Below are 22377 nucleotides of genomic sequence, written 5' to 3'. Positions count from 1 at the left end.
GAGGCTTTAACTTGTCCTCTCTTACATTACAGCTAGAGTAGGGGTAGGCAGTGATTTTTCAGGGGCACTCACACTGCCCGGGTCCTGGCCACCAGTCCGGGGGGGGGGAAGGGGGGGGGCTCTGCATTTTCATTCAATTTTAAATGAAGCTTTTTAAACATTTAAAAAAACGTATTTACTCTACATACAATAGTTTAGTTCTATATTATAGACTTGTAAAAAGAGACCTTCTACAAACATTAACATGTATGACTGGCACGCGAAACCTTAAATTAGCGCGAATAAATGGAGACTCGGCACAGCACTCCTGAAAGGTTGCCAACCCCTGAACTACAGCCTAGGCCGGCTCTGTGATGGAGCTGGGCTGAAGCGTACTGCTTCATCATGGTACAAAGTGGCTAGGACGTAATTTTTCTCCTCGCACGCAGCCGTTACCAGTTCTGACAGGCTGTTTATAATGCTAAATTTACTAGTTTTTGGAAGGTGTTAGGGAAAGGAGAAGTGGCTCAAGGTGGAAGTTTTGCCTAGGGAGCAAAACATCCTTGCACCAGCCCTAGTGGGAGTCACCTCGATTGGGAGGTGGGAGCCCTGTGCTGGGGGGCTGGGGGCAGTGCAGAGGGGTGGGAGGGGCTGGGGACAATGCAGACCCGGGTCCCTGTGATGGCGGGGGGGGAGGGGAGAGCTGGAGGCAGTGTGGGGCTGAAAGCAGTGTAGGGCAGGGACCCTGGGGTGGGGGTGGGGCTGGGGACTGGGGCAGTGCAGGAAAGGGGCCTTGAGTTGGGGGGCTGGGGAAAGTGTGGGGCAGGACCCTGGGTTGGGGGCAGTATGAGATGGGGATCTGGGCTGGAAGAGCTCTCGCCCTGTCCCTGAGCCAGGCCAGTCTGACCCTGGGGCTGAGCTCTGGGCCAGACTGTGGGAAAAGCCTTTGAACCCAGCAGGCGCCTGCTGATCAGAGACACTCATCCAGCCCTTTTGGGTGGGGAGACTCGGCCAGTCCCTGTGGGAACAGACCCTGGGGGCCGGGGCGGGGGTGCTGGGGAAGCCTGGACTCCCCCTTTACCAGAGGGGCTGTTCCTGCCAGGAAGGTTGGGGGGATGAGGGGGAGGGATGGGGATGTGGCAGGTAGCACAGAGATGGGGACTTGGGGGTGGGGATGACTGGGGCATTTGAGGGGGAAGGGTATTAGGGGTGACGGTGGCAAGAGTTTTTATGCTCAGAAGAATCCTGCTAGCCCAGTCCTGGGCTGTCCCCACCCCACAAGTCTGCCAGTGCCCAGTCCTGGGCTCCCTCAGGGAGTAGGGACTGGGGCACCGCACAGGGACAGCAGGGGCTGCGGGTCAGGATTGAGGGGCACTGGCAGAGCTGGGGGGAGCCCCAGTGTTGGGTCCAAGGGAGGCTTCTAGACTGAGCCAGGGCACTAAATCAAGGTCCATATAAGGTCCCTGGATCCTGCTGCCCAAGGAACCCCTAATCCTGCTGGGACCAGGGCATGGAAGAGCCACTGCCTGTTGCTAATGATTAAGCCAAAAGAATGTGTCCCTCCTGCAGAGGGGCAGGGGTACCTCCCAAACCCCCCCCCCAAGCTTCCCACCGTCTGAGCTCACCCCCCCCCACTCCCCGTGTTGTTCTGGCTCCCAGCCTCCCGCTCTAGCTCTGCTGAGCTCTGGGGCGGCTCGTGGGGGTGACACTGGGGACTCTAACATGGGCCCCCAGTGAATTAAGTGCCAGGTGCCTAGCCCCCTTTAATCTCCCCTCCTGGCCCCGAGCCGTGTGGCTGCAGGAGGCCGAGCTGGCTCCTTGCTCCCTCAATGGGGCTTTGTTCAGGCCCCCCACTCACCCTGAGCACAGAGCAGTATTGATCAACCCTCCGCTTTCCTAAGTCCTGCACCCCCCGGCCACTGCCTGGGCGCCCCTCCTACCTGCCAAGGCTGCCAGGCACCCTCAGCGCAGCCCTACAGCGTGGGGAGAGGCTTTGGCCCCAAGGGCAGAGAACAAGGCCGTCTAGTGCCCTGGATGCAGAGTGCAGCCCCAACAGGCTCTCCCCCACCCTCCCTGCAGCACAGCACCCCCTACTGAGCCCTCACTCCATTCCCTCCAGCGCAGCGCCCCCTAGCACCGTGCTGGGGAATTGGGGCACAGCATGCCACCCCTCATATATAGCTACCTAGTTCTCCTGCATGACGCCCCTGTAGGGTCCAGCAGAGCCCACTCTTCCCTGGTGAAATACACAGTCGCCTCCTCGACGGTCACCGGCCCCTGAAAGAGCAAGAGTCCAACACTCAGTACCTGATGCCCCACTCACAGCCCCTCTGTAGATACTCTAAGTAAGGGTCTGGAGCTCTTTTAGGATTTGGGACTGTAGATCTAAGTATCTATCTCTACAGATACTTAGCATGCACCAGGTTGCAGCCCCTATACCTGCTCCTCACCAATATCCTGTTGCGTTTCTGGCTGCACTTTTCCCCTCACCTCCTTCTCTATGCACTCCCTATCCGTGGCCTCACAAAGTTATGGGACCTCCTGGTCAACCCCCTCCTCGCCCTCGCTAAAATGGCCATCCACACAACCAGGGAGAGGAGGTTGGCCAGTGGAGACTCCTGTGACTGTGGGGCTTGTTTCCAGTCCTTAGTCCGTTCACGTATCCAGGCGGAGTTCCTCTGGGCAGCATCTACTGGCTCCCTTGACGCCTTCGAGGAGCAGCGGGTGCTGTCCGGGGTTCTCTGCTCGGTGTCCCCGTCAGGCTCTCTTCTTATGACCACTCCTGTCTGTTCTTTTATTAGTTGTCCCCTGGAATCAGTGGGGTTCTGAGGTCCTGTAGATCCTCCCCTTAGGCTGGGGGGGGGGATCCTTTAGCATTGGGCAGGCGGAAACCCAATAGATACAGCGCTGGCCATACTCCACCTCGGCCTGGGGAATAACGACTATAGCGCTGCTCTTGCAGCGCTGGGGTGCCAGTGTAAACAGTGATTAATCTTACTACACTGTAACTGGCCTCTTTTAAGATAACACTCTTTGTTTTGCTGTGAACTCGGGCTCCCAGAGCTGCTTATCTAAAAAACAAACACAGCTCCTGTTTGCTCCAGCAGAGGCAGGGGGATCCCTTTGGAATGTTTGCTTGAGGAGAGAAGCAGCCCAGAGGGGGGGATCCCTGTTGGAGCAGCTGCTTATCTGCTCCAAAGGCTATTTGCATTTAGTGAATGAGAAAGGGGTGGGGGAAGGGGTCACAACTTTTAAAATGATTGAAGATTGATGCGGTGTATCTTCAAGTCCTTAGAACTTGCAAGGCAGGGAACTGACACAGTGTCAGCTCCAAAAATCCACTCTCTGTCTCCCCCACCCCCCTCTTTTGAAAAGCACCTTGCAGTCACTTGAACGCTGGAATAGCTGCCCACAATGCACCACTCCCAAGACCGCTGCAAATGCTGCAAATGTGGCCACACTGCAGCGCTGGTAGCTCTGTGTGGTCACACTGCAGCGCTTTCCCTACACAGCTGTACGAAGACAGCTATAACTCCCAGCACTGTACAGCTGCAAGTGTAGCCAAACCCTGGGCTGTGCATCGCTTTAAAAAAAGACGGTGTGAGGGAGTGTCAAAATTTTAGTCATTAAGAAATGGAAAGTAGGTGTCAGTTCCTTTCTCATGTGTCTCTCATAATGTTAAGGTCAGTTTTGAATCAGTATTAATATCATGTTGTTTTAACAGCAATAGGGTCCATTTGTATAATTGTTTGCAAGATTTCATTGGATACTGTGAACCAGGCGTCTTAACCTTTTATTTTGAGATTCCTAAATACAATCCAGTGCACCTCTCCTGAAAGACTGCAAGCCCTTGCCGGTGACATGTTCCTTACAGAGCAAACACCTGACGAGCCCTTTCGCCCTAAAACGCGCATTTGGCTCTTTGACGTTGCTTTATCCACCCCACAAGAAAATGCTACAGGGAATCTGGTCATTACAGCCGACCGTCACTAGGTAAAGTTCTACCAGCTCTGGGCCAACATTCAAATGGTTCTGTTTATCTTTCATTCAGCTTTGCAATTCTTAGATCCCATTTAAAAACTGGAAGTGAAATAACCAAAGCAAGTTAAGACGAGAGTGGCATCGGGCATAGGTAGGGGTAAAACAATAAATGGAAATAACTGACTATGCAAAAAGGAACATCGCAAACTATCAGAGCTCCAGACCCCCGTCCAACTGAACCCACCCCAACCAGGCATATCAAGCTGGGTCTCTGAAAAATCGCCCAGCCCGTTTGGCAGTGAACGCTGCATGTTCCAGGCAGAGCTACGCTGTGTGCATCTGCTCTGCTGACATGCTGCTTTGGTACAGAATGCACTAAGGCCACAGGGAGCAGAGACATGGACTCCTACAAAACACATTCCCAGATACACCTCCAATGCCACATCCTCCCCACCTCCCCACTGTCTGCCATCCCCTCCCCAACCTCCACATGGCCATTCTCAGCCTATTGCTAACACTTCCTCACAGCCTTCAGCACTATAAATAAATAAAACATGGTGTTACAAAAGATAGAGCGTGCCACAGATACATGATCTGGATGTCAGTAAGGTTTTTGATACAGTTCCACATGGGAAACTATTCGTTAAATTGGAGAAGATGGGGATTAATGAGAACCGAAAGGTCAACAAAGAATTGGTTAAATGGGAGGCTACCAGGGGGTCATATTGAACGGTGAGTTGTCAGGCTGGAGGGTGGTTAATAGTCGAGTTCCTCAGATCAGTCTTGGGACCAATCTTATTCAACACTTTTATTAGTGATCTTGGCATAAGAAGTGGGAGTGGGACACAAAGCCTGGAGGGATTGCCAGTATGGAGGAGGGCAGGAAAATCATACAAGAAAATCTGCATGTCCTTGAAAGCTGGAGTAATAGAAATGGGATGAAAATTAATAGTGCATAAATACTAGTTGTTAGTCCCCAAGTGCATAATTTTGCAATAAGCTGGGAATTTATCAACTGAAGTGACAGAGGAGGAGAAAGACCAATGTGCATTGGTTGATCACAGGATAATTACGAGCTGCCAATACAATGCAGCTGTGAAATAGGTTAATGCAGTCCTAAGATGCATCAGGAGAGGTATTTCCAGTAGACACATGAAAGAGTTAGTCCTGTTATACAAGGCACTGATGAGACCTCATCTGAAACACACCTCTACCTTCTGACCTTAAAGTCTGTGAGTCTATAAACTGTGCTTTGCGTTGCACAGACACTGAAGGAGATCAGGGCCGCATAATGCAGCTTATGGCAGAGACTCTGACTGAGATCAACCCCTCCATTGTGATGAACACTGCACAGACAGAGTGGGACCATCCTTGCCCCAAAGAGATCACAATCCTAAAGCACACAATCAGTAAGAGGAAAGCAGAGAGGGACTGTGCCATCCCCAAGGCCACCAAACAGGTCAGTGACAGAGCCACGAACAGACCCCAGTAACTCCAGTGCTCCATCTCCTGCAGCTTGGAAAGGTCCCCAGACCCCATGGTATTAGGTTGCAGGAAAAGGTGGTTTGTCCATGGATGCACAGGCTGTTTTGGCAGGGCAGCTCAGCTGCAATCCCTGCACACAGCCTGGGTGTGTCCTCTGGGTCAGGAGAAGTCAGTATCCAGCCCTGCGCGGCTGTGTTCCTGGCTCATACCTCCAGCACTCACTGCTGCCCCTCCCTTACCAGCTGCACTGGTCTCCCAGACCCAGGCCTCAGTAAAGTTACTGTCCCCCCCAACCTCAAACCTTCAAACTGGGACATGGCGCACCGGGGCCAGAGCGCACTAGTGTAAATTCTCTCTATACTAAGGGTTTGCACCAGTGCCTAAAAACACCAGTGTGGCAGAGACCTTCAGTGCCCAAAACAGCAGTACAGTGGTACTAGAACTGGGATCTATTTCTAGCTCCATCACGGACAGCCTGGGTGACCTCGGACACGTCAGTGTTTCTTCTCCCAACTTTAGTCTCTTTACCCAGCTGTCCACTCACTGGGGTCTCCTCTCTCTCCAGAGCTGCTCACCACTAAAATCTGTGTGCGTGTCACCAGAGCTAAGGCAGTTCAGCTCTGGAATAGTCTCACAAGGGTGGCTGTGGAGTCTCTTTCCCTAGAAGTTTTTAAGAAAAGGTAGGACTAACCTCTGTCAGAGATAATCTACAGATACTTGGTTCTGCCTCAGTAGAGAGACCTGGACTTGACGACAGCTTGAGCTCCTGTTCAGCTCTACATTTCTAGGATGCCATGAAATATATACGTATACAAACAAACCATACAGGAAAAAAAAAAACCAAGAATACCACAACATAATGTCAGGCAATTCAGAAAACACACAACAAAATACATTCCACAGCATAAAATGACAATACAAAGGAAAAGAAAGCAACACAATGCAAACTAACACAGCCTAGGGCAAAGTACACAATGGAAAAGAGCTCAGCTCAAACCAACACAACACAGGCACCAAACAAGCTGAGGCAAAACAATGCACCATAAAACTATGCAACACAACATGGTGCAATCCCAGTTCCAAATGGCACCATGCAAAACAGCTCAGCATAGAACAAGGCACAGCACAAAGGAGAATTCTTTCAATGTAGGCCTGGAAGGGATCTTGAGAGGTCATCTACTCCAGCCCTGTGTGCTGAGGCAGGACCAAGCATCCCTAGACATTCCCAGACTGCTGTATCTCTAACCTGGTCTTAAAAACCTCCAGTGAAGGAAATTCCACAGACTCCCTTGGAAGCCAATGCAAGGCAAACACAGACCAAAACAACGCTGTACACACACACCCTGGGCTTGGGGTTAAGGGGAGAGGCGAGAATTCAAACAACCTGGGTTCAGTTCCCAGTTTTGCCCGATTCTCCATGCAAACGAGCAAATTACTCCAGCTCTCTGAGCTTCAGTTTCCCCATCTGTAAAATGGAGAGTCGCCTCCCATCATTGGCCTATTTAGCCTTTGAGCTTTTTGCGGCAAGGCCTCTCTGTCCCTGTGGGCATGTCGACACTGCAGTCAGACACCGGCGGCTGGCCCGCGCCCGCTGACTTGGGCTCACGTGGCTCAGGTGTCCATGTTCCAGTTGGGACTGCAGCCCAAGGTCTGCCACCCTCCCACCTCGCAGGGTCCTACAGCCTGGCTCCAGCCTGAGCCCAGACATCTATACTGCAATTAAACAGCCCCTTTGCCTGACCTCAGTTGGCGATTCTGCAACTCCCGGCATTACAGGATCCCTGATTTTGTTTGGGGTCCCTGAAGCATTTGGCAAAATGTGGGGGCAGGATCTCTGTCAGGGTCTCTGCAGTGCCCAGCACAGTGTTGAGGCATGATCTCGGTCGGGGTCAGTACAGTGCCAGACCCAATGGGGACACAGATCTCAGTCAAGGTCTCTGAAGCGCCCAGCACAATGGACACATCAGTTTGGGTCACAGTCATGCACTGCCTGGCACAAGGGGGGCCGTGATCTCGGTCCAGGTCTCAGTTTTACCTGGCACAATGTGGGGTCTGATCTCACCTGGAGTCTCTGCAGCACCTGGCAGAAGAGGGCCATGCTCTGTACGATAGGAGCCCTGATCTCAGTCCAATAGAAGCCCTGATCTCAGTCAGACACCTGGAGAGAAAACTGGGAAGATTTTTGAGAATTCAATATCAGTATTTCAGAAATGAGGAGAAAATGGGGCACAAACTAAATATTTGCCAATATAAGGGACAAGCATCAGGTAGGGAGATTTTATGTCACCATTCAACCACTCAGGAGAAAAGAGGGGAAACTGGAGAGGATTATACAGGGATATTGAATCAACCACAGAATGGGATGGATTCTTCTTGCCTCACGTTCACATGGACAGCAGGACGCTCTGGGTCATGTGGCCTTCACAAAGGAGACGAGTGGGGCTGGAGTGAGGTCACTGGCTGTGGGGATGGGCTGGCAGTGGGGTCTGGGAATGTGACTAGTACAGGGGTTGGCAACCTTTCAGAAGTGCTGTGCCGAGTCTTCATTTATTCACCCTAATTTAAGGTTTTGCTTGCCAGTAACACATTTTAATGTTTTTAGACAGTCTCTTTCTATAAGTCTATAATATATAACTAAATTACTGTTGCTTATAAAGTAAATAAGGTTTTTAAAATGTTTAAGAAACTTCATTTAAAATTAAATTAAAATGCAGAGCTCCTCAAAACGGTGGCCGGGACCCAGGCAGTGTGAGTGCCACTGCCCCTGGACTAGCAGTTGTGGTGGGGGGGCTGCTGGGTTGGCCAGGGCGGGGGAGGGAAAGTAGTTGAGACAGGGAAACCTGGGGCTGGGCCATCTCCATGGGGTACACTTGCTCCTCTCTCCCCTCCCTGGGCCTTCCCACGCCCTGTTGCCAGCAGAGAGGGCCCCCCCCCAGTCCAGCCGTGTCCCTGTCTCAGGGCCCCCCCCCAGACTCTGCCCATTAACTCTCTGCCCAGTTCAGAAATCATTCGGGGGAACGATTTCCCACCTACACAAGGACAAATCACTGCAGGTGAAAATGGGGGGAAACACCCCAAACCTGAGATCTGAACTGGCCATGGGCAAAGGGGAGAGAAAACGGGGCACAGGGAACTTCTCAGGGATTTGAGGGAAGGGGGTGTCACCCTGGGTGTTGCTCTTGCTCTCTAGGGAGAAAGGGGGCAGGACAAGGGGGGGGGTCCCCACGGGAGGGGACAGCAGTAAATTCGAGGGGATCTCAGCCCCCCCCTTCTCTCCTCGCTCCTCGGGGGTCACCTGCTCTTCCCCCCCCGGCCATGTCCCGGCTGCACAGACATTTCCCACCCGCCCCGCCCCAGCCCGGCCCCACGCAGGGACCCCAGTGGGGCCGGGCGCCTCCCCCCGTGGGGCCCCAGGGCAGAGCCTGGCCGGGCCGGGGGGCGCTGGGCTCCTCGGGGACAGCAGCTCCGAGCCCCCCGCGGGCGCTGCCCCCCCCGGGAGCAGATCCCGGCGCTGCGAGATGCCGGGTCCCCCCACCGGACACTGGGGCAGAATCACCGCCCGGCCCCGCCCCCGGGCTCGCTCCGGGACCTGGAGGCTGCAGCTCCGCAGCGGGGCGGGCAGAGCCCGGAACAGCTCCAGGGGGGCAGGGCCCGAGCCGGGCACGGGGGGGTTAATGACGGCTCTCTCGCCGCGATCTGCGCATGCCCAGAGCTCCAACGGCACAAACCCTTCTCCGGCCCTGGGAGAGGCTCCAACGGTCCTGCGCGAGCCAGGCAGTATTGCAGCGACCAACGCTGCTTCGCAGCCCAGCTCCGCCTGCCCCAACAACGTCACTTCCGCTCCGGGGCGAGTCAGGAACTACATCTCCCAGCCTGCCCCAGGGGCGCTTCCGGCCTCTCCAGCCCGGGGAAGGGAGAGTTCAGCGTGTGAAATCGCGCATGCTCCGTACGAGCCCCGCTAGGGGCCGGAGAACAAAGCTGCTGCTGCTGCGGTCTCCGTGTGAGCCGGGCCGGTGTAACGTCTCTTTGAGCAACCCTCCCGTTTTCCAACTAGCTTCAGTTTCTGCCACATAAGGAAACCATCTGTGCTCCTGCTCAGGAATTGCTGCCGCCTGGTCCATGGGGTTGCAAATCGGGAGGGATGGAGTCTGTGGTCGAAAACACTCAGGATCTGCTGCCTCCTGGCTAATGTGCCAAATTGACCTATTGGGTGATGGAGACACGCTCTTTCGCTTTTTTGTGTGTGACTACGTGTAAAGGGAAGTAAGGTTTGGGGGTACAGGGCACACCCCTGACCCCAAGGTGATAACCAGAGTGGCCCCTCTCATTGTTTCCACTGGCTTCCTCCTTGCTTAGTTCCAATGACAGGGCTGCCTATGCACCTTTCACTGGTCCAGGGATGGTTGCAAATCGGGAGGGATGGAGTCTGTGGTCGAAAACACTCAGGATCTGCTTCTTCCTGGCTAAGGTGCCAAATTGAGCTATTGGGTGATGGAGGCACGCTCTTTCGCTTTTTTGTGTATGAATACATGAAAAGGGAGGTTAGGTTTGGGGGTATGGAGCACGCCTATGATGACACCACTTTCATTTTTTAAAATTACTTTTACAATTTTATAGTTTGCATTATATATATATGGACAGAAATACAGAGAATAATTTATTTAACATCAAGAACATTTATTATAATCTGATGTATACATAGAAATATATTTCTTTGGGTTGCATTATGTTTTGAACAAGAGGCAGTTAAACAATGGGTTTTCTTTATTGCCTTTTTTCTTTTTGTTAATGAAGTGAACTATGCACATGTCTTGCAGTTGTACTCTTTTTTCTCATATGTCAGGTTTTCTTGATTGGTTCTTTCTGTAATGCATGGTATGTGTGCCCACCTCTTGCAAGAATCACACTGGACCTTTGATAAGTAAGAATTAAGAAATTAAATCACAGAAGTTATGTTATACATACTTTGCATTGACTCATCCTCTTCCTTCCACATGTGAACATTACCTAATATATAACTATCGGCATGAAGAAAATGTTTAATGTTGTGGAATTTTTACAAGGATCATGATCCTTACGCAGTTTATGGCATATATTTCTCATGTAATTCTATGTTTCTTACCGTCGTGCAATCCTCACTTTCTTTTTCACAGTCGATAAGGTTGCAGTATATGCAGTAGTCCTCCACGCTTTCTTAAAAATAAATATAGGATTACGAAATGATGAATACGTTACGACCAACACTGAAAATGCTAATCTTGATGTATTAATTGTCAATATTGTAATCCAGTCAATGGTTTGAACACACATATCTTTTCCTTTTTTTGGAATATTTTTTTCAAATTTTAACTTTACTGCACCTGTATCTAAAAATTCAAATTTCATTTAACTGGTCGATCAATAGTAATCATTCACCCCCATTCAAATTCTTCTGTACTTAAAGATATTATTGATTCATAGTCACCATTTCAGAACCAAACCTGTGAGATATCCCACTTTAGGGTTATTAAGATAACTGTCTGTTATGTGACAAAACTCCATTCTTCATGTTATCCTCACATGTGCCTAATGAGTCCACAATACATGGTAGAAAGTAATTACCTGACTCCTTCATTAGAAGAATTGCTATATGTCTTCTAAACGCAGTATTAGCCTTCTGTGTTGTTTCCACTGTACTGATGTCTTTGTGCTGCAAATATGTTTCTGCAAACTAACAACACTGATATTTAGAATAAACCTCATACTTACCATAGGTGAAAGTGGCTGGTCCAGTGTACCGGTAAGAATTGGCCACTGGTTCCAGACCATACATGGCTGACGTTACACTTCTGATGTGGCAGTGCTTTATGCTTTAACAGCACTGCCCCCTTTATCCCCTCCCCCCCCGCATCTGCGGCCCTGCCATACGGTCTGGCAATGCTGTTAAATGCTCCTGACAGGGCTGCCTACTGTGGAGGACCAAAAGGGGCTCTGGGTTACAGTGATTTACAAGGGCCTGATGCTCCTGGCCACTGCAACAGCAGCTGTCAGGAAGGGCTGGATGGTAGAATCTGGTCCCCCAGCACCGCACCTGCCACTGGAGAACCCATCCCTTCTTGTGGCCACAAGCCCACTCCCATACACCTTGGCAAGGACACCAGTGCAGTGCCCACTGGTAATCTCGGGCATTTACTTTCAACATGGATAATTAAACATATATAACCAATAATAATGCCAATTTGGTATTCAATACCTTTAAGATGAGTGGTCCACAGTTGTGGCCATCACTTTGTCTGGGATGCTGCATAATTTTACTGTTCCAATCAGATGAGGATTTACTAGTTAATCGTTTGATGAAGTTTCTGAAATTTTTAGAGAGTACATTAGCAGACTAAATAAATGAGCTTTGCTTTCCGTTTTTTCCCACTCTGTTTTCTGGACATAGATAAAAATCCATTCTCTCGCTTTTTACTTAGTCATTGAAATGACTTATTGCTCACATATAGACACACTTGTTTTCATATTATTGTCTCACACTTACACAGTGTGTCACTTGAGTTGCTGTGCCCCACGTTGATAATAACACATTCTCAATCATGCAACATGCTACTGTTTCGTGTGTGTCCACATTCTGTGAAGTCGTTCCCCAGAGTCACATCACACAAGTTCACTCAAAGTCCATTATTAAGTACATTCAGTACAAGTATATGCTGTTTCAATGTTTATTTGTAGCTAATAGGAAGACATTATTCCCATTATTGTAACATTCCCTTTAAAAACAATTTCAATGGAACAGTTAGTGTCCACTATGAAAGTAAGTATCTAACAAATCACCTCCAATTCCTCAGGCATGTTCTTTCATATCTGATCTCATCACACAAGGGGTCAATTATTAACAATTCCTTTTTTTTCATCAAGGCTATCTGTAAGTTTAAATATATTCATAAAATGTATTGGTAATGTGATTATTTCAAAAAATTTATATATATTCAAAAAATAGATCAACAATCAGTATGCAATTAACATATTATCATTTGTAATGTAACAGTAACACACAGCATATAAGCATATTGTGAAATCAATCAATTCTTTACAGAATGTATTCTTCCATATTACATGAACAATGTAAATTGACAGTATCAATGTATTTTTAACAATCACATTCCACTTTCCTTAGCATGCACTGAACTCCCAGAAAAGCCGCAGCATGGCAAATTATATCACCACTACCATATTTGTGTTACAAATCTCTTATTTATTGCCACATTTATTGCCCATAATCCAGAAGCACAATACAAAACATCTTACCGCAAGAACCCAATGACCTGGTGTGTGGTAAGGAAGCAATAATATATCATTTTGAAGTAATTCACTCTGTATTTATTTAAAAGAAATTAGAAATGTAATTATAATTTCCAGTGAGGCAAACCATGAAATATACATTATACTGTATTTCCCAGATTCATTACATGTATTACTATTAGACTATTCCCCCACATCAAACATCATTGTTTTTGCTGTTTCACACTGTGTTTAACTCAGTGACTGAAATTGGTTTTTTTTCATTTTATGTATGAAAGTGTGTTAACATTTACTTTCACTTTCACTTGTGTAGCTCTGCCTGAGAGAATGACAGTGGAAACTACTGATGAGATGGCTTGTAACCTCTTGACAGTCAACAAAGCTATTAATGGATTAATAATTGTGGCACATCAAGAACATAATGAATTTAATATAGACAGACATGAAACGGATCCTTAGTGTTACAAATCAGATACGTATCTGTCAGAGACTCCTATAAAAACAAAATGATTTGTAATCAATGTGCTCTGTCTTACTTCCTTTAAAAAGTGACTAAGCTGTTCACATACTTGTGTTCAATTAATGAATCCACAGAACTGTACAGCAGAACTAATGTGGCCCTCTATTGTATGTCCGATATGCACCTCCAAATACATTTTAGTAAATGTTTGGCAGCAGTATATACACAGAAATGTTGAAATTTCAGGTGTCTGTTGATATTTCAAGGGCATTTGGACTTAAATATGTTGTGCCACATATTCCCGTGATTGTTTACTTAGTGTATCAGTGTATTGTGTCATGTATCACAGTAACTAGCCTACCTTTCCATCTGCTTTCTCAACTACACAGCTCAAAAATGCATCAATAACCTACAACACATGATGGAAGAAAAGCACAATTACAATGGTATTTGAGTAATCAATCACATCAACAAATACATGTTTAGTGGTACTTAAATGTACCTCATCACTTATCCAGCTTCTCGGTTTCAGGCAATGAAATGAAGAGCCATACAATTTTATGTTTCTCACTTTCGCCTCCAGTCTCTCTGTGTGTTTGCTGGTCATTACCAATTTTACTAGGAAAAAAATATGAACACATATTACATGCATGGTAATACAGTTTCCTTTTTCTCTGCTTTAATTCTGTCAGTGCCGCCACTTTGTACATGAAAACCTTTAATATAGTTCAAGTTATAAAGTATGTTAATCTGTTTAAGAAAAGAGCGGTAACCAATTACCTTTCAGAAGCCATTGCTTGTCTTCCACTTCCTCTGTAAGCATGTCATCAAAACTGTCATCAGCATCACTTGTATCATTGTTTGACACATCTTGACCTATATATTCCTCTTTTTCTATTGCTGTGACCTCTATGTTTTCCACTTTGCTGTCATGAGATACAGTGCCATCCACTTCTCTGATCTCTTCCGTGGGTGTTTCTGGTTCAGCGTCACCAACTCCAGTTTCAGTTCCAGTTTTTCCCTCTGATGTGCTTTCAGCAGCTAATGTTGTTGGTTCTTTTACTGGTTTTAAGTGTTTCCCTGAGATGGTTTGTAATTTCACTCTCTTACCTTCAACACTCATAATTTTGTATGGTCCCTGATATTTAGATTCCAGTACTCCTTCTTTTCTTGTTCTCTGTCTAGCATTCAGTAATAGTACAGAGTCCCCAACTTCAAATGTTATTTCCCCATATTTAGAAGTCTTTTTAGCATAATGTCTTTTTGTTTTTCTTGTGCTTTAGCAATGTTACTTAGTGGCAGCGCAATGTCAGCGTCATGTCTCGATTTCATATTCATGCTGTTCTCTTTGAAGAAATCTTCCACGAACATATTCAGATCTGGGATCTTTGTAAACAAATGGAGAAGTGGTTGTATTTGTAAAATGAAGGCACACAGAATGCCATGTGTACATGAAAGGTGCTGGGAATAACATACACTTACCGTGTAATACCCTAAGACATCTTCTGGAAACACTACGTCATCACCAAACAGTAGTCGGAAAGGTGAAATTTTTGTTGTTGCATGTATTTTAGTTCGCAAATAAAACAAAATGGGTTCAAGTAATTTATCCCAATTACTCCCATTGTCATCAACCATCTTTCGCAGTGCTCTGTAACAAAGGCACATTGATTAGATTGTTTAAGAAAAGAAAGTCACATGTACGGTCTTGTTTGAAACAGATCATACACAATCAAAAAGGTGTAATACGTAATGAGAAAGATTTCCATGTAACACATTGCTTTTGAAGATTTTTTTGTGAGTTGCATTTTCTAGTATAGCACATTCTACTTGCCATTAGTACTGTACGATACCCACCCATTCACTTACCTTTTTATGGATTTATTAGCGTTTTCAGCCAAGCCATTGGTTTGTGGGTGGTACGGACTGGTGAAGCTACGTTCTATTCCCAATTTATTACAAACATACAAGTTAAGCTGAAATAAAAAAAGTTACACCATAAATGTACATATAGACTTGTGTTGAGGAATGTTCCTTTGCGTATCTGCCACTACTTTTATGTGTAATTAGCAACAGGAATAGCATGTCTTCTCATATTTGTTTTGGAAACAAGTAGTTGTTCGTTTCTTTGTTAGATATGAAGAAAAATAATTTTATAGCAACACTGATGGTGACCAACAGCAGTTTATATATATAAAAAGAAAAGATGGTGGTTGTTTGAGATCTATGGGTGACCTGACAGTGACGTTGAATACATAGTACAAATAACCAGAAAAAAAGAAATCATTACCGTATTATTGAATTCTGCATCACGATCTGTCAGTATCCGCTGTGGGCATCCACGTCGAAGAATCATGGTGAAAATGATCTCTACCACCTCAGATGACGACTTATTTCTAAGTGGAAAGGCTTCCACCCATCTTGAAAGATAATCTATGGCTGTAAGTATGTACTGGTATCCATTCTTTGTTACTGGAAACGGTCCTATTAAATCCATTCCCACCAATTCCCAGATCTGAGTGACCTACATAGAAGGGTACCAGTTACAGTCATATTTCACATGTTTATTACTAAATGTTCTCAATGAACCCATATGTCAGAAGCAGAGTACACAATGTAATATGGTTATAACAGCCATAGAATCCAAATGAAAGCCCACTTTTAAATGCAGAAGAAAAAGAAAGAAAGAATAAACAAACAAAAAGAAGTGCAGGAATGAGTGATTGAAAACAATACCAGAGTAAAGCAGAAGAAATATCCCCAGCCAGTGCGAAGGCGTATTAGAGGTAATTGCTGCACTATGCTGTGCCACTTACATGCATTGGACTTGTTTCAAAATCAAACCCTCGTATTGCAGAAATAACCATGGATAATGATAAACAATAACGTGTCTGATTCAAAAATTCACCTCTATGCTTTTCAAGGTGGTATCCAGATTTGATTGCTTTCCCTCTTTCTGGCAAGTCAGACACTGTGCAACCTGTTTTTGATGGAACAATATGATGACAGGAGCCAGCGAACAGAGCTGCTAACAGGGGAGTTTCAGTGGGAGTGCTGTTGGAGGAGCAGGTTTTTGTAGTTTGTGGATTGTATTGTGGAGTCTGTGTTTGAGTGTGTGTGTGTGCAGGCTGCTAGGGGCTGTGTGCTGGGAGCGAGGCTGAGCCCTGAGTTGGGGGCGGGGCTTACCTGATTAGGGGTCCTATATAAGGAGCCAGACACTCAGGTAGCAGCACAGGAGCCAGCGAACAGAGCTGCTAACAGCGGAGTTTCAGTGGGAGTTTCCAGGGGGAGGTTACAGGGGAGACCAAGGCAGAGGAACCAGGAAGTCAGACTAGGGAAGAGGCAGGGGTCTGCCAGCAGCCCGGCGCTTGTTGGTGGCCTGCGGTGCGGTGTCAGGAGTGGACTGTCAGGCACAGAGTTGGAAGGCTACGATGGAGGCGGAGGTAGCAGGTGCAGACACACTGAGGATGACCGGATGCGGTAGCTGCGGCATGTACATGGTCCTGGAGGGGGCACCTGAAAGGAGTTTCATCTGCATGAAGTGCCGCCTGATAGAGCTGCTGGAGGAAAAGGTAAGGGGACTGGAGATGCAGGTGGAATCTCTGGCTGAGTTTAGAAGGGGGTTTGAGCAGATGATGGAACACAGACATGATGAGGCGCAGGGGACAAGCTCAGACGAGCGGATAGAAGCAGGACCAAAGGACTCTGAGGAGGGGCTGCTGGGTGAGGAAAGTGGACAGTGGAAGCATGTGACTAGGAGAACCAGGCAGAGGAAAAGACGGGCCAGCGATGGAGAAATAGAACTCAGGAACAGGTTTGCTGAGTTGGAAAATGAAGATGGAGCACAGCAGGCTGCTGAAGGAGAGAGGGCAAGGAAAGAGAGACGAGCAGCTAGTCCTGCAGAAGGAGGGGAGGAGTCAATGGAGGCGACACCAAGTACGAGCCCTAGGAGGATTGTAAGGGCGAATACAAATCAAGAGGAATTGCGGCCAGCTGGTGTGGGGGATAGACCGGAGAATCACCCTGTTGCCAGGAAAAGGCAAGTCTACGTGATTGGAGACTCTTTACTGAGAAGAGTAGATAGGCCTGTAACTAGACCTGATCGGGAGAACAGAAGGGTGTGCTGTCTGCCAGGGGCTAAGATACAGGATGTGGACCTGTGGCTGAATACGATCCTAGAGGGAGCGGGAAAAATCCGTTGATTATCCTTCCTGTGGGAACAAATGATACGGCTAGTTACTCGCTGGACTGTATCAAGGAGGACTATGCCAGACTGGGGAAGACGCTCAAAGAAATCGAGGCTCAGGTGATCTTCAGTGGGATTCTGCTGGTTCCTAGAGCAGGGCGACAAAGGAGTGACAAGATTATGGCAATCAACAGATGGCTCAGCCATTGGTGTTATAAGAAGGGCTTTGGGATGTACGGTCATTGGGAAGCGTTTACGGATAGGCAACTGTTCGCTCAGGATGGACTTCATCTAAGTAAGGAGGGAAATAGAATTCTAGGATGGAGGCTCGCCGACCTCATCAAGAGAGCTTTAAACTAGGAAGTTGGGGGAGATGGTTGGGAGATGTTCAGGAGATCTCCACGCCGGAATATAACCTGGAGAGGGAAGTAAACAAAGTGGGAGGGGATACCCTTGCGGACCAAAGAATTGATCCAAGGAGGAATAGTGGAGTAGAAACCATAGTAGCGGGTGATGCTGGTGGTAGAAGGTCTGTGCACGATGGGGGAAAGAATGTCACTGACGCCAAACGCCAAAAATTAAAATGTCTGAACACTAATGCGAGGAGAGTAGGTAACAAGATGGAGGAACTGGAGTTACTGGTGCAGGAAATGAAACCGGATATTATAGGGATAACCGAAACCTGGTGGAATAGTACTCATGACTGGAGCACAGGTATTGAAGGCTATGTGCTGTTTAGAAAAGACAGGAAGAAAGGCAAAGGTGGTGGAGTAGCCTTGTACATCAATGATGGGATTAACTGTAGTGAAATAAGAAGCGATGGAATGGATAAGAAAGAGTCTGTCTGGGCAAAAATCACACTGGGTAAAAAAGCAACTAGAGCTTCCCCTGAGATAGTGCTTCGGGTGTGCTATAGACCACCGGGATCTGATTTGGATATGGATAGAGACCTCTTTAATGTCTTTAATGAAGTAAACACAAAGGGGAAATGTGTGATTATGGGGGACTTCAACTTCCCGGATATAGATTGGAGGACGAGTGCTTGCAAGAATAATAGGGGTCAGATTTTTCTGGATGTGATAGCGGATGGATTTCTTCATCAAGTAGTTGAAGTACCTACAAGAGGGGATGCCATTTTAGATTTGGTGTTGGTGAGCAGTGAGGACCTCGTAGAAGAAATGGTGGTAGGGGACAACCTTGGTTCGAGTGATCATGAGCTGATTCAGTTCAAACTAGAGGGTAGGATAAACAAATGTAGATCTGGGATTAGGGTTTTCGACTTCTCGAGGGCTAATTTTAAAGAGTTAAGGAAATTAGTTAGGGAAGTGGATTGGACGGAGGAACTTGTGGATTTAAATGCGGAGGAGGCCTGGAATTACTTTAAGTCACAGCTGCGGAAACTGTCGGAAGCCTGCATCCCAAGATAGGGGAAAAAAACCATGGGCAGGAGTTGTAGGCCAAGCTGGCTGAGCAAGCAACTCAGAGAGGGGATTAGAAAAAAGCAGAAAGCTTACAGGGAGTGGAAGAAAGGCAGGATTAGTAAGGGAGGCTACCTTGGTGAGGTCAGAACATGTAGGGATAAAGTGAGGAAGGCTAAAAGCCGCATTGAACTGGACCTTGCAAAGGGAATCAAAACCAATAGTAAAAGGTTCTACAGCCACATAAATAAGAAGAAAACAAAGAAAGAAGAAGTGGGGCCGCTATACACTGATGATGGAATGGAGGTTAAGGATAACCTAGGCATGGCCCAATATCTGAATAAGTACTTTGCCTCAGTTTTTAATAAGACTAGTGAGGAGTCTAGCGATGATGGAGGGATGATAAACGGGAATGTGGATATGGAAGTAGATATTACCGCAACTGAGGTTGAGGCCATACTTGAACAGCTTAATGGGACAAAATCGGAGGGCCCGGACAATCTCCATCCGAGGATATTAAAGGAACTGGCGCGTGAAATTGCGAGCCCGTTAGCGAGAATTTTTAAGCAATCGATAAACTCGGGGGTTCTGCCGTACGACCGGAGGATTGCTAATGTAGTTCTAATTTTTAAGAAAGAGAATAAAAGTGATCCGGGTAATTATAGGCCTGTTAGCTTGACGTCTGTAGTATGTAAGGTCTTGGAGAAAATTTTAAGGGAGAAAGTAGTTAAAGACATAGAGGTCAATGGTAATTGGGACAAATTGCAACATGGATTTACTAAAGGTAGATCGTGCCAAACCAATCTGATCTCCTTCTTTGAGAAGGTGACGGATTACTTAGATAAAGGAAATGCGGTAGATATAATTTACCTAGATTTCAGTAAGGCGTTTGACACGGTTCTGCATGGGGAACTGTTAGTTAAATTGGAAAAGATGGGGATGAATATGAAAGTTGTAAGGTGGATAAGGAACTGGTTAAAGAGGAGACTCCAGCGGGTCGTATTGAAGGGTGAACTGTCAGGCTGGAAGGAGGTCACTAGTGGAGTCCCTCAAGGATCGGTTCTGGGACCGATCTTATTTAACCTTTTTATTAATGACCTTGGCACAAAGAGCGGGAATGTGCTAATAAAGTTTGCGGATGACACAAAGCTGGGGGGTATTCCTAACACGGAGAAGGACAGGGATACTATTCAGGAAGATCTGGATCACCTTGTAAACTGGAGTAATAGTAATAGGATGAAATACAATAGTGAAAAGTGCAAGGTCATGCACTTAGGGATTAATAATAAGAATTTTAGATATACGTTGGGGACGCATCAGTTGGAAGCGACAGAGGAGGAGAAGGACCTTGGAGTATTGGTTGATAGCAGGATGACTATGAGTCGCCAATGTGATACGGCTGTTAAAAAAGCAAATGCGATTTTAGGATGCATCAGGCGAGGTATTTCCAGCAAGGATAAGGAGGTGTTAGTACTGTTATATAAGGCGTCGGTGAGACCCCATCTGGAATACTGTGTGCAGTTCTGGTGTCCCACGTTCAAGAAGGATGAATTCAAACTGGAACAGGTTCAGAGACGGGCTACTAGGATGATCCGAGGAATGGAAAACTTGCCTTATGAAAGGAGACTCAAAGAGCTTGGCTTGTTTAGACTGGCCAAAAGAAGGCTGCGGAGGGGATATGCTTGCTCTATATAAATATATCAGGGGGGTTAATGTTAGGGAGGGAGAGGAATTATTTAAGTTTAGTACTAATGTAGGCACGAGGACGAATGGGTATTAACTGGATATTAGGAAGTTTAGACTTGAAATTAGACGAAGGTTTCTAACCATTAGGGGAGTGAAGTTCTGGAACAGCCTTCCGAGGGAAGTAGTGGGGGCAAAAGATTTTTCTGGCTTTAAGACAATGCTTGATAAGTATATGGAGGGGATGTTATGATAGGATCGTTAATTTGGGCAATTGATCTTGGATTATCACCAGATAGGTCTGCTCAATGGTCTGCGGGGAGATGTTGGATGGGATGGGAACTGAGTTACTGCAGAGAATTCCTTCTTGGGTGCTGGCTGGTGAGTCTTGCCCACATGCTCAGGGTTTAGCTGATCGCCATATTTGGGGTCGGGAAAAGACGGTTACTCACCTTTGTAACTGTTGTTCTTTGAGATGTGTTGCTCACATCCATTCCAGGTAGGTGTGCGCGCCGCGCGTGCACGTTCGTCAGAAACTTTTTTTACCCTAGCAACTCAAGTGGGCCGGCAGGTCGCCCCCTAGAGTGGCGCCGCCATGGCGCTCTATATATACCCCTGCCGGCCCGCCCGCTCCTCAGTTCCTTCTTGCCGGCTACTCCGACAGTGGGGAAGGAGGGCGGGTGTGGAATGGATGTGAGCAACACATCTCAAAGAACAACAGTTACAAAGGTGAGTAACCGTCTTTTCTTCTTCGAGTGATTGCTCACATCCATTCCAGGTAGGTGACTCCCAAGCCATATCTAGGCGGTGGGGTCGGAGTGAGAAGTCGCGGCACGGAGCACTGCAGTTCCGAAGGCCGCATCCTCCCTCGACTGCTGGACCAGGGCGTAGTGGGAAGCAAAGGTGTGGACCGATGACCAGGTCGCTGCCCGACAGATTTCCTGGATGGGCACACGGGCGAGGAAAGCCAGCGACGACGCCTGCGCCCTGGTAGAATGCGCAGTCACACGGCCCGTAGGGACATGGGCCAAGTCATAACAAGTCCTGATACAGGACGTAACCCAAGAGGATACCCTCTGGGAGGAGATAGGAAGACCTTTCATACGATCTGCTACCGCCACGAAAAGTTGGGGGGATTTTCGGAAGGGCTTAGTCCTCTCTATGTAGAACGCGAGAGCCCTACGGACATCCAGCGAGTGGAGCTGCTGCTCCCTGCCTGAGGAGTGAGGTTTTGGGAAAAAAACCGGAAGGAAAATCTCTTGGTTGACGTGAAAGGCTGAGACCACCTTGGGCAGAAAAGCAGGGTGTGGCCTCAGCTGCACCTTATCCTTGTGGAAGACCGTATATGGGGGGTCTACCACAAGAGCTCGGAGCTCCGACACCCGTCTAGCTGAGGTGATAGCCACTAGAAAGGCAGTTTTCCAAGAGAGGTAGAGCAGGGAGCAAGTAGCTAACGGCTCAAAGGGGGGCCCCATGAGCCGGGACAACACCAGGTTAAGATCCCAGGTTGGAGCAGGGGGACGGACGTTAGGGAATAAACGTTCCAGCCCTTTAAGGAATCTCGACACCGTCGGGTGAGAAAAAACGGAGCGACCGTCCGCACCCGGGTGAAAGGTGGAGATAGCTGCTAGGTGGACTCGCAACGACGATAAGGCCAGACCTTGCCCTTTGAGGGACAAAACGTAGTCTAAGATTTCGGATACCGAAACTTCCATAGGGCGGAGATTTCTCTCTACGCACCAACAGGAGAAGCGCTTCCATTTCGCTGAATATGTGGCTCTTGTGGACGGTTTCCTGCTGCTCAAGAGCACCTCTCTCACAGGCGTAGAGCAGCGCAGCTCGGAACCAGTCAGCCACGCAGGAGCCACGCCGCTAGGTGCAGCGACTGCAGGTCTGGGTGACAG

At 47.6% G+C, this 22377-nt stretch overlaps 1 protein-coding gene and 1 long non-coding RNA gene across 2 annotated transcripts; both read right to left on the bottom strand.

Moving 5' to 3' along the window:
* Positions 1-2215: 2215 nt before the first annotated feature.
* On the bottom strand, positions 2216-9276 carry LOC115660081. Its single transcript, XR_004002732.1, has 3 exons — positions 9174-9276; positions 7508-7615; positions 2216-2256 (listed from the first exon to the last, which is right to left on the bottom strand). It is a non-coding gene; the product is annotated as an uncharacterized LOC115660081 (long non-coding RNA).
* Positions 9277-10088: 812 nt separating this feature from the next.
* Positions 10089-14188, bottom strand: LOC115659654 (sentrin-specific protease-like). Its single transcript, XM_030580125.1, has 9 exons — positions 13967-14188; positions 13689-13804; positions 13548-13595; positions 12733-12798; positions 12259-12347; positions 11678-11786; positions 11047-11155; positions 10568-10638; positions 10089-10357 (listed from the first exon to the last, which is right to left on the bottom strand). Exons 1-9 carry the CDS (start codon positions 14007-14009, stop codon positions 10244-10246), a joined length of 765 nt encoding a protein of 254 aa, XP_030435985.1. The 5' UTR covers positions 14010-14188; the 3' UTR covers positions 10089-10243.
* Positions 14189-22377: the final 8189 nt, after the last annotated feature.

This window comes from Gopherus evgoodei, chromosome 11 (genome assembly GCF_007399415.2).
Source record: "Gopherus evgoodei ecotype Sinaloan lineage chromosome 11, rGopEvg1_v1.p, whole genome shotgun sequence".
In the NCBI taxonomy this organism is placed as follows: domain Eukaryota; kingdom Metazoa; phylum Chordata; order Testudines; family Testudinidae; genus Gopherus; species Gopherus evgoodei.
This window is presented reverse-complemented; position numbering and strand designations above follow the sequence as displayed.